At 37.1% G+C, this 17,802-nt stretch overlaps 1 protein-coding gene across 1 annotated transcript in view; it reads right to left on the reverse strand.

Annotated features, from left to right (window-relative positions):
• Positions 1 to 10,557, reverse strand: part of PALLD (palladin, cytoskeletal associated protein) — a 37,124-nt gene extending 26,567 nt beyond the window's left edge. The window contains exon 1 of the mRNA XM_010194310.1: positions 9,868 to 10,557. Within this exon, the coding sequence (XP_010192612.1) occupies positions 9,868 to 10,382 (515 nt within the window). The 5' untranslated portion in view covers positions 10,383 to 10,557. The remainder of the gene's footprint in view (positions 1 to 9,867) is intronic.
• Between the last annotated feature and the right edge of the window lie 7,245 nt (positions 10,558 to 17,802).

The raw sequence follows: 17,802 nt of genomic DNA on the forward strand, positions 1-17,802 counted from the left end.
GGGTGAGACCTCCCATGGATAACAACCACTGAGAAAGGGACTGATCCCAGCAAGCTTTACCATTTATAGTGAGCGTGACATTTATGGTATGGAATATTTCTGTTGCCCAGCTTCAGTCAGCTGTTCTGGCTTTTGTTCCTCCCAGCTTCTGCACCTGGCTAACTCAAAACTGCTAAAGACCTTGATCACTATGGTGCATACCAGGGCTGACCACAAACTAAACCAATGTGTCTTATCAACTTCGTTCTCACCAAATTAGGTAGTGCAGTCTTCTCCAAGATGCAGCCTTCCTGAATAGAAAATCGATTCTATTACTCTATCCCAGGGAAACCAGGACAACAGTTTACCCAAGAAAGCCACAACATGTGCATGAAAAGAGACAGATGGGCTAAGTGCTCTGGACTGGATTTCAAGTAACAAGTGAAAGCATTTTCTGAAGCATTATCAGTTATCTCTGAAAACAAAAATCATTAAGTAAGCACATCCATTTTTAAAAGGGGAAGGGGTACAAAGAGAATGACAAGTTCATTGTCCATACTAAATGGAAGAAAACAATATTACAGTCCATTTCAAAACAACGTAGAATAATAAGGAAATGAAAAGAATCATATAAAACCTCACTAATTTCTCTCTCTTTCAGGTTGAAGGATATACAAATAGGCAAAAAGAAGTAGCTTTCATACACTTCAGTTTGCTGCTTCTGTTTAAGCCTTCAGGAGCTTCAGTAAGTTCCCTGGTAAGTCAGGGAAACAGTCTGGCTGAAATTTCTGTTATATGGCTGTATAACTGTCTTAAAAAGCTATTCAGAGAGTAGCAGTGATTTTTTTTTCTATCAAACTGGAAGAATATATACCAATGAGGTCTCTCAAAGGTCTACATCAACTAAGTTCAATACTTAGTATTTCAATCTTAACAACTGGAACAGTAAAATTTAAAAAAGCACATGTCTTAAATTGGCTGATGACACTTGTATGCAGGTAACAACTGTCATTTACAATAATCTACATAATTATTCTAGAGGTGGACTAATGACGATGAAACTTGGGAAAATTTTCAAAGCATCACAGAAATGCAAATGGGAATTAGCACTAACATATTAAGCATCCCTCAAAAGAATCCATGAGATTAAAACTTGGACAATAATGTCATTATTTCAAAAGGAAAAGAAATAGCATTCTGGGACATATTAGCATAAGACATGAAACTTGTTTTCCTTTATTCCTTAATGTTGGACACTGAATCCAGTTTTACCACTGCACTTCAAGAAAAGTACAGCAAATTGGAGAGCTTGAAAAGCAAGAAAACTGCCAGATGGTTTTAAAAGCATAGCTTCTGTGATAAGCTATGTCTCTCTCTCACACACACACAATCTTGTTTATTGGGTCAGAAAATGAGGATAGAGGTGTGAATCAAACATAAAACATCAGAAAACAGCTGATATTCAATGATTCTTCATGTCCATTGAGGACAGTAAGTAGATAACAACTTGAAGGCAGACTAGCTCAGACAAAAACCAATGTAGAACTCTCCTTTCTGCACTCTCCAGCAATGTCAGTTAAACACTGGAACAAGTCATCTAGGGAAGTTAAGGAATTTTATTTAAGAACAAGGTATGAAATATTTCAGCAATGGCCTGGGGATCCCTGGTAGCTTTTAACAGGAGAGGTGGACTCCCTAACAACCATCCAGATCTCTGGTTATGTGCCAGAACATCCTGAGCTTTTCACAGTGGGTGTGCAAGTGTCATCCAAGACTCGGCCAAGGCAATTTGCCTGAAAAATAGAGTCTCTTCACTTTACTTACACTTACAAATAATTATTTAAGCAAGGAAGTAGTTGGTTTAAAAATATGACTATGATAATGAGAACCAGTCAAAATTTCTTCAAATGTCTTTAGAAAACCTCTCTATTTTCAGGTTTATTTTAAATTGGGACAAATAAAGAAGTGCACAAGGGAATGAAATTCTTCCTGCAGATGCTCTATTTCCACCCCCTCTTTAGAATCTCTTTCTCTACTTATATATTCACTTTAAAATACGTGCATAAATATATATATATGCACACATATACACACCCGCCCACAAAATTAGCTCTTAAGACATACGTCCTTGAGATTAATTTCAAAGGCAACGACATCAAATGGTCCATGGTAAATCTATCCTCCTCAGCACAAAACCATTGAGCTTAAGAGATGGTTCACATGTCAAGATGGCCTGGCAGCAAACTTCATCAGCTTTTGCAAATATTTTTCACCATCTTTACAAGCCTTTATCTGAATGCATTAAGTTCATAAGATTTGTGTTGTCCTTAGCGACCCATCAGCTTTCTTTTCATCTTTTCTCAGGGATAATATCAAACAAAAGGTTCTGGCAATTCATTTGTGTGTTTGTAAATTCTTTCCTTGCCTGATGAAATTTTCAGAGTATATTGTGAGTATTACATTAGCAGGAGATAACTGGAGAAGGCATATTTCAAGACATTGACACCGTAAGTCTTGAGCACACAACCGCCACCACAAAAGTGCAAGGAAACTATCGGCCTTTGAGAATCAGGCTAAAATTCTCACAGATTTTAAGTACCTATGAAATATGCATCAGTCAAGTTACTGAGGGCCTGAATACAGAAAGATAAAAGCATGCAAGTCTGAATCCTTTTGGTCAGAAAAGGCACAATGAAATTGCCAAAACTCAGTCATCCTAATTCACACAGAGTTTTTTGACAGCAAAGATTCTTGCAACATTAGCTTGACTCTCCTTTGTTTTGAATATTTGCCCTAACGTTTGTTTAGAAAGAAGGCCAAACCAGAAGTACTTTTCATGTTTTAATTACAAAGAGTGCACCCTGGATGCGATTCCCTCTTTTCCTATGTACCTTGTACAGTGTAAACAAGGGCAACAGGCTGGCTGTTGTTATCCTCCCAAGAACAAATTCCTGTTTGCAGCCAATATGGCTCAGTTTCACAGAAATTCAGATAAATTCTCTAGTACTGAGGTAATGAACAGTAACTTGATTTTTCCTTTAAAACTAAAGCCTTCCAAAAATACAGCTAATTCTTGCCTATTTAACACATTTTTCACTTACTGTAAGAACAAAGGTACTACAAGCACTGTAACAGGTAACAAACTTTGAAGCTGGATTTGCATATTAAAATCTTTTATTCTGATCTTGTCATACACACTGTGGAGACCAGGAGTCAGGTCTGTTTAGTAATGTGACCTTACATGCATCTGAATTAAGGGAATGCCTGAGGCACAGGCCTGACTAAGGATGACTTGCATTAATTGAAGCAAAGGTAAGAGAAGTCAATTATTTCTACCACCCAAGAAAAGGTTATGAAACTGTAGCTGAAAAAAATAGATAAATCATGCCTCAGCATTGGATAGGTCTGACATGTATAATGTAAATTTCTGAGCAAGTTTGAACTTCCTTAATGATAACACAGACAACAACTCACCTACCAAATACATTACCTACCATTTAAAATTTATTTTTTCTAAGGCTTACCTTTAATAATGCATTTTTACTCATTAGAAGAAGAATTACTATTTCATTCTCTTGTTCCATTCCTTCCCCACCTGAGCAAGTTATCCCTCTGCCTCATAAGTGCCATTTGCTTTTCCAAAGATCTACACATATTTGGATATTGATTTAAGAAATACTACTTATTTTGTAACCGGTAATCTTATCTGCATTTCTGACTGTTCGAAGCATTATGCTAGAACTTATCATCAAGAAGAAATCACTAAAGCACTGACTGCTGCTCAATGTAGAAAAGGCTGGGACAGTCCTCATAGTCTTGAAATCTTGAGAAGAACAGGTAACTGCCCAAAGCATGTGAAGAAAAACCCACACTGGACTGAGAAAAGGTAATATATCCAAAATATTAACCCTTAGTCCAGTTGATAAAATGCTACTGGTTAAAGTCTCCACAACTATCAAGCACTGTACCTGGCTTTTAAATTCACAGGCATTTCTGTGGCAACTTAAACTAAGGAAGTTATAAAACTAAGTTCTTTGAAGAAAACAATCTGCAAACCAAAAAAAGCTGCAAAACTATCCTGCAAACAGCCTCTCTCTCTCATTTCAACATACTAATTCTCTTAGTTAAGAATGTTGTGAGATTACAAGTGAACTTAAGCATCTGCAAATACCACTTAGAAACAGAACTGGATAAAAACATCTTGAAAGTTAAGCCTTCCAGATGCAATGATCGTGAGGATACAGTAGGTCCGTTATTTGGGCTACTGTCTGTGTGTCTCCGTGTTAAACTCTCAATCTCTACTTCTGAGCAACTTTCAATTGATTACATCTGGGGCACAACCTGGATTTCAAAGTTCAAGTGGAACAAACATGCATTCATCATATTTCAAAAAACCTCACATGGATATGTATTCCATGCTAATCACATGCACATACATAATAAAAAAGTGTTACACTGTGCAAAAACAAACCTCCCAATATGAGCTGTTTCTTAGGGCAATGAACAAGAAGTGATCCGATATCACAAATAAACCACTCAGGTGTTGGTCTAACAGCCACAAGTAATATCCAAGTCATGGGAAAATGAGGCTTAACACAATAAATCAAGAAACTTCAAACAGAAATGGTCTAATGGACAGGAGCAATAGCTTAAGGAAATTGGAGGTTGGGAATAAATGCAAACCCTAATATTTGCCAGAGTTTTTCCAGTTACAGAAATACTTGTCTTCAGATATATTTTCCTGAGGTCCAGGGATAACTCCAGGTATGACTGAGTAGGTAGCATAAAGACATGAGGTGAAATGATAAAAGTAAATGTCCAGTCTACATAGGACAGCAATATAGTTTACTCTAAAAAGGAAGCTGGCATTTTGTACTGGGAGACAGTTGAAAGCTGTAAGATAAAAAGATGGAGAAGTATAGAGTATATATTTTCCTTAGAGTGGTTACTGTCATTGTTAACTGATTCAATTAACATAAGGGTTACTAAAATATTTGCTTCAATGCGCTTTGGGAAAGAATTCAATAGACGAGTCACAGTACGTAGCTGCAAGAAGAGACCAGCAGCTCTAATTCTAGAGGAAAAAAAGTGCAGATCTCTACCTGATATTGCTGTTGTCATGATTCCTCCCAGAATGTCCCTTAAGATTTGGATTTAGGTTTCTAGAGATCATTGAAATGGCAGTTGAATTTATTATGTAGAGTAATAAAAGCAGATTAATTGCATTTTACAAGATACTTCAGACAATCTTATCTTCAAAACAATGTTTTCTTTTTCATTTTCCATTATTTTCCAGAAAGTAGTAAATCTAGAGTGATGTTCTTTTACCAGTTCTGTACAGTAAGATTTTATTCTGTTTGTGACTAAGGTAACATTACTGGAGATATCTACTTTAAGGAAAAGTGTCTACTTTAAGAAAATACTGTAATTTTTAAAGTTGCTTTCAAAAGAATATATGTATAGCTGATAATACACATTTTTTTACACTTAGAAAGAGATTCCATTTTTCCAGGTTGGATGATTCCACACCTTTTTTGTAGCAGGATTCATGTTCCTGTTACTTAAATGTTCACTAAATAGTCACTAAATTCTTCTTGTGGGTTTAATTTCGCATTCACAAATGTTTATGTAAATACAGCAATGTAAATGCTTACCTAGAATTTGTAAGTACACTTATTTCTTTTCATACCAATATAATTTCTTTTTTTTTCTACGAACAGTGAAGACCAGATGCTAGCTTCTACAGATTTAACTGTGGACAAAAGCCCCTTAATTCTGTCAGTGTTTCTAACACATTAACTCTGCTCTCTGCAAGTGTTTTATAATTGAAAATTAGCTTGAGTTCAATACATCCACCCACTCTAAAGTTTTCTTTTGTTAAAGAGAGAGAACTGAAATTTTTAAGACCAGTATCCAACAATCTTACTCCAGCCAAGTTCTACCCCGGAAATAACTGATGAGTGCTCATAATTCCCTTAATTCCTTAATAAGCTATGTAGTTCCACCATCACTTCTCTTTTGTTTAATAACGCTATGCTCTGGCAAGACATGAATTTATCAAATCTGTCCCATTAATTAAAAAAAAAACACATTATTCCCAAAGCTTGTTCAGCTACCACCACCACAGTCACAGCTTGAAAATGCTGGTCAATACAAGATTTCTAGAGTTTACAGGAAAAATGAGATATATTTTATTCAACTGAAACATTTACCATACAATTGTTGCAAATAAATGCTTAAAATATTTAAAGGTGAATTATTAGGTACTACTGACACAAAGCTGCTTTCCATATTTCAGATGTCCAAATAAAATGCAGTAAATTCCCAAGTAAGCTATTCCTATGATTCAGACAAGGCTGTAAGACTACGTGTTGTTAAAAAAGAACAAAAAACCCAACCTCAAATAAATATACAAAAAAACAGTGCAATGTTTCCAAATGTATTAAGTGGAAAGAATATTTTGATCAAACTGGTTTAGATAATGCTGTCACTTCCACAGGGTCTCAGGGTCCAAATCCAAGAACAATTTCAACCCTTAGCTGAACCATCAGCATGGCATTTACTGCTCATGGACTCACAAACAGAGTACAGGGATAGAAGAAAGAGTTAGAAATGTTTTGTCTGACCTCTTGTATAACAAGATTCACAACAACTCCTTGGATTAATTTGTCTTTTAAATAGAACTAAGATGATATACACACTGGAGAGGAAATGCCTGAAGAAAGCAAGGGGAGGGAAGGTCTGACTCCATGAAGAGAAATGAAGACTCTGTTGGTTTGTACACAACCACTATGTCTTCCATTTTACAGAAAAGTTCACTGATGCTGCCTCTGATCATTTCCAAAAATAAGTATCTCCACCTGTAATCTTTATTACTTTACCTTCATTTTGCATCAACCACAAAAGCAATCTGAAGAAAATAAGAATGATGCCTACTAAATTCTGATTCTGAGAAGCAGATCTGTAATTGTGCTAAGATTTAATAATGAAAACATAATTGAAATACATGAAAAATTAAACAATTATTCAATATATTCCACAGTATATCAAGATGGACAACTTATAAAAATAGTCTGCAGAATTTCTTATGCTGCCAAACAATGTTTTTTGGTACAGAGAAAGAGTCAAAAGACTCTGACAAGACTAAATATTTATTGTTTTTTTCAGATATACTGTGATCAGTGTCACAGTACCCATGGCTGGGAGAGAAGACAGTAAAAAGCCTGGGAAAAAAAGACCATATAATCAAAATATCAAGAATTAATTACCAACCCTGAAATACACACACAAAAAAGACAAGGTGAGAGAAAGGAGCCATGAAAACATTGAAAGCATCTAGCTTCTGCTAGAAGCACTTGATATGAAAGTGTTGAAGTATCTAAATGCAACGACAGGTCCAAGTCTGCTTCCACAGTAATAAATCAAAGTTATTGTCTCAAAAGGAAATCCTACCACTTCAAACACTTTGTATTTAGAGTCTCTAGTAAAAAATATACCTTCTTTCAATGCAAAGTATTTCAAACTCTGCTTACTTAATTTTCGTCAACCCACTATCATATTCTGAATATCACCACTGAATGACTGATAAAGAAGCAGAGACAAAGCTAAATGGCTTGACTAGCATTTCAGATTCTGAGCTGAAGCAAAACTTCGAATGCTCCAATCCACTCTTTGCACCCCGTCTGCACAGCACATTGTCAGTAAACAGTATCATCCTTTTCAATTAAAGGATTTTAGAGATCATGAAGTACATGGTGAGACTATAGGCTGAGGTTATGAAATACTGTGAGTGGCTCAAAAACTATCATGTCTCAGAAAGACAAACGTGCTCAAGAAAAAAGGATTTGTGAGGATGGAGCAAAAGATGAGGGAAAAGAAGCAAAAAGTGAAGGTGGGGGAAAAAAAAAAGAATTGAGGCTATAGTACAAAGTAGAAGAGATCCAAATCACTGAAGGAAGAGCAAGGATTGCTCAGGAGTGATATGAGAATGATGGGAAACAGAAAGATTTACTCAGCAAGACACACCAGTCATTAGTAACCTACACAGGAAAATGAAAAAGGAGACCCAGGGAAAAACTGGCATCAAAGATATATAACAATAGATCTTTTTTTTCATCATGCAGTATGTCTGGTACCATGTTTTAATGTTTTATGTTTATAATTCAGATGACAAATGCTCATTTTTTAAAATATATATATATAAACACACACATTACACACATATATGTATATATACATACACATAAATTGTACACACATACATTCAGTATGGTTAACATGATCCAGCTCCCATCCGGACTACATTTCCTGAGGGAATGCAGGCCAAACAGCCAACCACGTCATCCTCAGCTCAGAGCCTGAAGCTGCTGCCTTGTCTCAAGGGAACAGACACACCATCACGTGCACACCCAAATGGGCTGTAGGGCATGGGGAAGGGGAAAGCATCCTTGCAGAGTTGATTCTCTGTCCAAAGACTGAAGGGAATGAGGATGAACACAGCTAATGCCTCAAGTGAGAGCATGTGTGCATGAGCATAGCAGTAATAGGGAGAGAGGCACACAGCAGAAGCTAGAGCTGCTGCTGTCACTCTCACAGCACACAGAAGGGAACTTGAAAGAGCATTCAGCTCCTATCCAGGACTATATAGCTGTGCTAGAGCCTTTCTTGGAAAATCAGGGGTAACTAGAGGCTTCTGTGGGCTGTGCTTACCTGTCAAGCTGTCAGTAATTAATCATGCAACTTTCAGCAGCCCTTATCAATAAAGAAACTCAGCCAGTGCAAAGGACACAATAAGACAGAAAATCACAACTATAATGAGTGCAAGGGCAAACTGTACTATTTGTTCATTTTTCTCCGAAATCTGTTTCATGACAAGACTCCATAATAAGCCATATGACAGAAATCAAGATTAAAAAAGCTTTTTAAAGCATATATATAATTTATTACTTTGATATGTCTGCTTTCTTCCTTCTCTTCCTTTTCATATCTTGGACTGAAGTTACAGAACTTCCCACTGCAACGGTATGTAGCTGAGGAAGTCACCTAGATACTGTAGATAAGTTTAGAATAACTTCTAGACAAAGCTATAAATAAGCCTTGGATACGGCTATTCTCATTTTTGTTCTTCAGCATGTCTCTTTGTTCTCTAAGGATGGAATGAGAGTCTAGTGCCAGTGGAAAGACAAACTGATCTATGACAGGAGCTGACATGCTCCAAAATACTATTTTGGCCTTTAGAGAAGACAGAAGGGGAAAACAAGTATGTGGAGTTGTTAGGGGGAGGGATTCTGTTTCTTTTTATGCACTGCTTTTCTAAATCCCCTCCTAAACCCTTTTTCAAACTTCCTCGGAACAACTCTAGCCAGAAGTCAATATATCCTTATGACCACTTTGTTGTTAGATGTATACTTTAATACCTTTTACTTTAAGCATCACAAAGCTAGAGGGACTTCTGAACTATGCTCTCTTTACTTGATATTTCTCTATCTACAGATGTAATAGGAACATAGACTGGAAATAATGCTGAATATGGGCCTTTTAGAGAACTGGGTCATGAGAAGGGTTTTCTTTGATCTCCTTCCACCTCCCTGGGCATGCAGAGCCTTTTGCTGCTGCTGTTGTATTTTCATCAACTCCAACTTGAAGGTTTAGCTTCTCCTCTTTCATGTTCCTACTATAGGACTCTTTCAGAATCTCACTTCTGTGAGGGTTAGAAAACTATATCCCATCTCTAGCACATAGGCATTTGCAAATAATTCACACATCTCTCCCTCTGTTAGCAGGTAACAGCCAAAGACCATAGAAAAGTATAAAATGAAGCAAGTACAATAATCTTCAGTACAATCTTCAGTACAGTCAAACTCAAGGAGCTCATTAGCTGATACTTACGGAGGCGTCACTCCTTTCGGGAGGCCTAATGCGTTGACAGAAATGGGTGGTGGCTGGGATGGCAGCATGGAGCTGAGAAAAGCTGCTGGAGACTGGCTGGAATTAGGAAATCTGGGAATTGGAGACAGGCTGTGGGAAGGTGAAGAAAGCGAAGGAAGAGGAGGGGGCGGAGGAGGTGGAAGTGGAAAGGAATCACACGCTGGATACGTCGCAGTTGGACTAAAGACAGGCGGAGGTGGGGGTGGAGGAGATGGAGAAGAAGGAGACCAGGCATACTCCCCTTCTGGAGCAAACTGCTGAGAGAAAGGGGGAACAGTCCCTCTCCCAAACTGTTTCTGAGAAGCAGTTGGAGACATAGGAGAAGGAAGGCTGGATGTAGATGATCCTGAAGATGGAGTCACATAACCTGAAGCAGGGCTGATGTTCTGAGCAGCAATGAACTGCTTAGGCCGAGCATAGTTGAAGGAGCTGGAAGACTGCATGGCTGGGGAAGTATGAGAGTGAAGAATACTCATTGACACTGGAGAAGTGACAGACTGGCTGGACTCAAGTTCCTGGAAGGAGGGGGGAGGAGGAAAGGAAGGAGAAGAGGGAGGGTGCTGGTGATGATCAGGTTGCTGTTGGTGACGACACCACTGGCCACTTTCTTGCTCCAGACGAATTTGGTTCTGCAGCTGCTGTATTTTTATAGGGTCCCTGTAGGAAGGAAAAATAGACAAAAAGATGATCAGACATGCAGTGCTGCTGGGGAGGAGGTAAAAGTTCCACTGATCTAGGGTCTAGGAAAACCAGAAGACAGGGAAAGTTCAAAGCATTTGCATATTTTGAATAGCCCTATTTCTTCAGAAAAAAAACATTGCTACAAAAGTCTGGTTTTTGAGCTCAGGAAGGGGGGAAAAGCATATGCAAAATAGAAGTTAACAGAGCCTTCCATTCTTTAAAAAGGTAAATTAAAAGACAATTTAAGGATGCTTAGGACATTTTAAAGGAGCAATCCAGATAATATAAGCAATGATAAAAATGTTGAAGATCTTAACAAGATTTCTCTTCATTTCTTGCCTCTCTCATTCAATGGTCCTGTTTCAATAATAAGCCTCAGATATTTACCCAGTAACAAATTAATCTTTTATTTCTGCTGTGGCCTCTATGGGCTGATCAGACAGACCTAACTACTGCCATACTTTTAATTAAATATTTGGAGACAAGGGACCAGCTTCTGTGTTAGAACCATCCATGTATCTGTAGATCAACAGAGACAACTTCCAAGAAATTTTTGTAACCGAAGGAAACAGTGAACTGAGCTTCCCCATGTCTTTAGTCCCACTTTTTTTCCAAGTTTTATTCTTAACTGTAGGACTTGAGATGTACCTTAGTAGATACTGAATACAGTTCTGAGGAATTGCTAATTGCAGTATGATCAGTTCAAATGGAAATTAGAATTTCTTTTAGAAACAAAGACATTCACTAGCAGAACAATAAAGGCTAAAAGCTAATGTGCCAGAGCACTCAAAACTGTTAGTTAAGTTAAAAAAAAAAAAAAAGCTCAGCAGTGAAGCAAACCAGACCATGCACTGGCTTTTTTTTTTGTCTCCAATACAGTTGTTTGAATGACATTGAGATAAAAATTAACTGTGTGGTCTTCATCTTAAAATACATCAGACAGACTTGCTCAAAAATTGTCATGTTCCAGCTGGAAGTCATAAATTTATCACAATACTCCAGATGTCCACGAAGTTTCAGCATATGCACATATACCTTTTCTGTATATGTAATATATAAATACTTTATTATATACAAATGTGTCATTGTTTATATATAATTTAGGTAATTTTAAGCAGAAATTAAGCTGTCTGCTTAATGCATGGCATATGAATGTATGATTCTGGCACAAAAATACACTTTTGTTGGTAGCAACAAAATTAGAAATGGTAATATCATCATATTTTCCACTCTGAGATTAATTTTGAGATTCCAACCATCCACATTTCCCAGAAAATGTTTTCTGACAATAGTTCTACTTAGGATCTCAGGCCAAAGGAGATCGTTTAGATAAGAAAAAGGGGAGCAAGCTTGTTTAGGACAGAAAACTGAAAAATAAATTATTTACATTTAACAGTTTGTTTGTTTTTTTGTCATAAAGATAGTGCAATTCTGGTAACATCCATGATGTCACCAACAATACATATTTCAGTACTTAAAAGGAGATTGCATTTTCCTTTTTAATTAAATCAGCAACAAGAACATTGATATGTTGCAGTTCACTAGTGAATTTGATAATTCATTTTTTAAATGTTTACAATAGAGACTCTAAATCCCTGTCAGCTGAATGCTTCACTCCACAGGACACAGGCTGAATCTTATTCTTTGAATTTTGCTAAATTACATAGAAGTCTCCTTTCCCTAAATGGGCTGAAGCAACACAATTTTAGTTCCCATCATCATCTGGCTTTCTTGGCTGATGACAGAAATACTTCAGGTCATCTCTGACTGGAAAGGGAAAGTCCTATAAGATTACTATTTTCAGCTCATTCTGTATCTTTAGTCTGACTACTTGCAGACCTACTGTCCAATACCTCTAAAATGACTTACAAATAATACTTAATTCATTTTTCCATCATAATCAATAATTTTATTTATTACAGAGAGGCTAAGTTTAACAAAATGGGGAACATTTAGTATTGTAAATGGTGTGTTGAATATAGAAGAAACTTAGCTGTCTCCAGCACCCCTATGTTTATCCAACATGTGCTGAAAGCAAGTCAGAGTGTCTTGTCTTGGGACTTTTTCATTTTCATTGCCAAGTCACATGGTGATGTGCCCAGCCAACAGCATAACACAAATGACCATCTATGGCCCTGTCAATGGTAAGTATACCACTACACCGAACTGCTGCTGTACCAATCCAGGCAGAAGGAAAGATCAGATTCAGGGTATGTCTACAAAAGGCTGGCAGGCAAATATGGGGTTGCTCTGCTCTCATACTAAGGTTGACTTGTGGCCACAGGAATATAGATGTCTGCAAGCCAGAGTTTATTAGCTCAGGACCACGCTAATTCCATTTGCAAAGCTTGTGATCATCTTAAGGTCCAGACAAAGCAAGAGCATGTCTGCTTGAAAAATATCATGCAGACATAATCATTATCACTTAAGTCCACATAGCAAAACTCAAAGACTTTCTTAGAGCAAATTTTGATTCCAGGAGTAGAAACGAAAGATCCTTGTCTGCAAAGGAATGTTCTCCAGCTCAGAACTATTTTTTTAACAGCAGATACTGTCCTATACTTATTAATTTCTTGAGCAGATGTATCCTAGGGAAGTGTCATTATGAAGAAGAAAAAAAACCCAGAAAATAAGAGAAAATAAGCAATTCACAAGTGTTCCTTTGCAGTGACAGCAACAGGGGTGGAAGGTCTGCATAGGCAGGTCCCTGAAAAGTAACATTGATAACACAAATACAGAGAGCCCAGCATTCAAAATTATGCGTGGGAATCAATTTGTAATATTGCTCTCATCAGTAGGGAAGAAAAGAAGGAAATTTAAAAAGAGTTCAGTTTTTGGATGAGATTACAGGGGAAAAAAAATAGTTTAATTTTAGTTACATCCTTTTCCCAATTGTCTGAAACACATTTTATAATCCCAGTGTTTTAAAGGGCACACATCCTTTCAGGGAATGCATCAAGCTTGTTTAAACGAGAGAGAATAAAACTTATTCTCTCATGTGGTAATTTTGGTTTTCCAAAATAATTAATTATAACAATGTAAGAATGAACATTTAAAAGTTTTTTTGTAAAACAACCAGTGAATGGCAAAAATAAGTAATTCAAAAAATCATAACTAGGGTAAAACAAATACTGATAAATTTCAGCAGCTGACTGAAAAGCAGGCCTAGTAGTACATAAATATTTTCAAATGTCTGCTTCAGTATTTGTGATTTTTTTTTCCAATACCAAATATTCTTAACCAAGATTTTTATATACATTCTCAGATGTTCTAATAGGTATGCTAAAACAGTTAAAGAAATGCAAACAGTAAAGCAGCAATATTTGAATGGAAGCAGACATGAGTTGCAACAGAGGTAAGGTTTCTCGCCTGCATTGCCTGTAAGAAAAATTGCATGCACAGTTTCAGTCCTGGGCACTTGGAGCCTGCTCAGCACAGTGATGACTTTCAGAGCTAAATGACAGTAAGAAGCATTTGCAACGAAGTATTCAAAGGGAAGACTGAAAACATTAGGTTTCTTGGTGAGCAGCTACAGAATACTATCTTTTTAAAAGCAAAACCCTGATTGTATGAGAAAATAGTGGACAGATGATCAGAATCTTCTCTAGGGATGCCAGTACATACGGCGTATTTTGATAGTTACTCAAGAACTAATGGTCTGAGGTATGCATTTGCTTTAGATTATAATAGGCTGTTTTATCTTTTTATCTGATTTTTATAATGTTTTTTTTCCTGATACTTTCTGTCGCATTGTTTTGAAAATTAATGGAGCGGTCCTTGACTTTGAGAACTAAACTGGTAACAACCACCATCGGGAACTTTAACTGCAAGTGCCTGGATGCAGTGCTGTGGAGGAGGTGAGATAGGTAGATGGTTGTACATCTCTGAAAGTCTCAATAGGAACTGCCACTGGATTGCAGAGGACATTACAGCAGATGGCATTTTCAGGGATGCAATAAAACCTTCAGACTGAATGTTCTCTGTCAGGCTTATTCACGGGTTCCCAATATTAAGGGGGTTGGACTAGATGATCTTCAGAGGTTCCTTCCAACCCTTACCATTCTGTAAATATTAGGTTATGTACCAACTTTATTTTTCTTACACCTCTTGAGTTTGTGAAGACCATAAAAAAATTATTTAGAGGAACAATGCCTCTCTTCTGGGAAGCACCCTACTATTTGCAGTTTAACCATCAACTCCACAGTATAACCTGCTCTGTGTACCTTTTAAACACAACAGTTCATATGGAAGCCCTTCAGCCCTTCTACCCAGACTATCTATCTTGAAGGGGGAGAGAGAATCAGTCATACTCAAAATGAACCTTATCCAGGTAGTATCTACCACAAAGTGTGGTAAGGGCATTGAAGTTTATTTAGTGTTTTACAACACAATATACAAAGTAGATTAAAATAAACCTCCATGAAATCTACCTTCCAATGAAGATCTAGCTTCTAACTCAATACTATGATTCAGAATCACGCCAGAGCACTACCAAAAGGGAAACAGTCACCATCATGCTATACTAAAAGGCAAGAGCTCTTCTCAGGTAACACTGACTTCCATGTCAGCAAGTGTCTATGTTTAGATGTATTTTTATATGTATATATTTAGATATATTTATATCTATACTTAGATATTTCTACAATAAAATCCAGGATGGACTATTTTTTCATAATTTATTAAAATCGTACTGTATGACATACAGCTGTATCTCTCTAGCTCCTTGGCAGCCCAACTGAATAGCTGGTAGGCAGAGAAGGAATGGAGAACGGGAAGCACTGGGAGCTTGGGAGCTGCTGTGGTTCCCTCACTGGTTAAGATTCACAGTGCTTCTGTATACATGACTCCTAGGCAGCTGGCAAGGCAGACTTGCCAGGTAGCTGTTAAGCTAGCTGTTAAGCTAGCTCTTAAATACACTGTTTAATTTGCTTTCTACAACCACAACATTCATATTTTACTGGTATAAATCGTATTGTTGAAAATGAGTAATTTTCTGAACTTCTTCTGACAGTTACTACTTAAGAGACTGATATGCACATACCAACTCATCCAAAATTTCATAGTAGTCACTGATATCTGGAATTGTGCTCCTAATAAAATACAAAGTTTTCCCCCAGATTATCAATGGTTGAGAGTAGTTAAAAATAAAAACAACTTAAGCTAGCAGTGAATTAATTAACAGCTGTACTGAAAATAAATACTCAAATACAAAAGTAATTCCAACTAAACTGCCCACTGAAGCATTATTAATTTATTTTTAGAAATATTAAAAATGTACACATGTGATGAGGCAAGAAAGTGAAGTAAAGGTAAAACAGATGCTCCTTTTTACAAAAACTGCAAAGTATTCAACACACAGCCAGCCTCTGGGCTGTATTAATACAAATACATTTACTCAAGCATTAAGTTTCCTGATGCTGAACAATCTCTTATATTGTGAGAAGAAAACACAGACTGTTGTAAATCCTGCAAGGGTTCACATTTATGAACAGTTTGAAAACAGTTTGAAAATGCAGATTCATGAAAGTATTCCCCATATTTCAGGTTAATATACAGGAGTGTTGACAATTAAGTTCACTGTAACCTAACACACTCTCAGAAAAATCAGTATGGTGCAAAAGCTAACAGGTACTGTATTATGAGCACACTATGGAACTAAGCTTGACTTTTCCTCTGAGAAACTTCATATGCACAGAACAGAAATGTAAACCATTGGCACTGTACCTGCATTGTTTGTGAACTCTCTTTTAAGAAAATCCTGCTGTAATTTGGCTGTTAAAAACTTTTCTATCTATCCTAAAAAGTGCCAGTTGTACCTGTGCCCATTTTCCACTATGGTTTGATTATCTATCAAAAGCATCAAGCTAATTTCTGTACTAAGGAAACCAAGAGTAGTGGTAGTGCCAGTATTCAGTGAACACAAGCAATTCCTTTAGAGACAGGAACCATTTTTCATCTGTCCATACCACTGCAGGGACACTTTTCAAAACACGCACCAGTGAGATAACTTGCTTAGCTTGGGTACAGAAAGAGAGGAAATTGTGCTCTTGTGCACATTCATTGCTTCCAAAAGACATAAAGACACAATACAGCTTTAGCAAGAATGCTAAACTTCGCATCTCTGGTAATTCAATAGTGTTACATGGAATATCCAGTGATGGATGTAACAGCTAAAAAATGGCACAGGTAACAAGTTTTACTGACAAAAGAAGCGAAAAGTGTTATGCTACGAAGAGATAAAGTGTAACAAAGCATTAGTAGCAATACAGGTTCCAATCCACAGCTGAACTGGCCCAAAGTGTGGGAAATGATGAACTGGAATGCAGCAATGAACTGGCCTGCAAATAGACAAATAGGTCTTCTCCTTCGGATTGTACTATACCATGTGGAAGGTTATATTCTGTGCTGATTGGTAGATATTCAAAGAAAATAAGGAAAGAGAAAAATACATATTTAAGTTTGAAAAGTGAAAGTTTGAAACGAAAAGTAAACAGAAGATGGACAACCACTCCACTTCTTCTAGATGTACTATGATACATTTTCTAAGTGCTGTCACTGGAACAGCACATGCACAGTTAATTAATTTATGTATTTTAAATTTCATTTATTTAATTAACAATTGCACTACAAATCATCATATTTCATCTACCACTGGCCACTAAAGTTAGGACAATTGCTTATTTTTATGCCTACCCACCAACATTTATGGTAGGCTTAAAACTGGACCTCTATGTTTTCAAGATTAACATTCCAGTATCTGTCAAGTGCCTGTTCTTTGGGTTACACGTAAAGACAACTGCTTTGTACCACTGAAATGCATACTTTCATGAAGAAGGAAAAATGATATCATCATATGAAAAAGAAAAACAAAAATAGAGTAGCTACTGGATGCTCTGATATTAAAGGGAGCAGTTACTGGCACAAACAGTTGCTATCAGTGTGCTTTTAGGAAAATGAGTAACTGTGTAGTCACACTGCATGCTGCAAACCTCCTAGGGTATTTGAAGTTACTGCTGTATTAGGAGTTGGTATCATCTAGAGACATTTGCAGATCTACTGGGAGAATTCTTCCTCCCAGATGCCCTCTTAGCCTTTTAAAAGCCCTGGTGAGAAGAAACAACAGCCTTCCACTGCTTCCCGGCCGTTGTTCTCTGGACCTGAAACAGGGAATGACTAACTACGCCCCCCACGTTACTTAGCTGCTTGGCTCCAGCT

This window comes from Mesitornis unicolor, unplaced genomic scaffold, assembly GCF_000695765.1.
Source record: "Mesitornis unicolor isolate BGI_N332 unplaced genomic scaffold, ASM69576v1 scaffold7131, whole genome shotgun sequence".
Classification (NCBI taxonomy): domain Eukaryota; kingdom Metazoa; phylum Chordata; class Aves; order Mesitornithiformes; family Mesitornithidae; genus Mesitornis; species Mesitornis unicolor.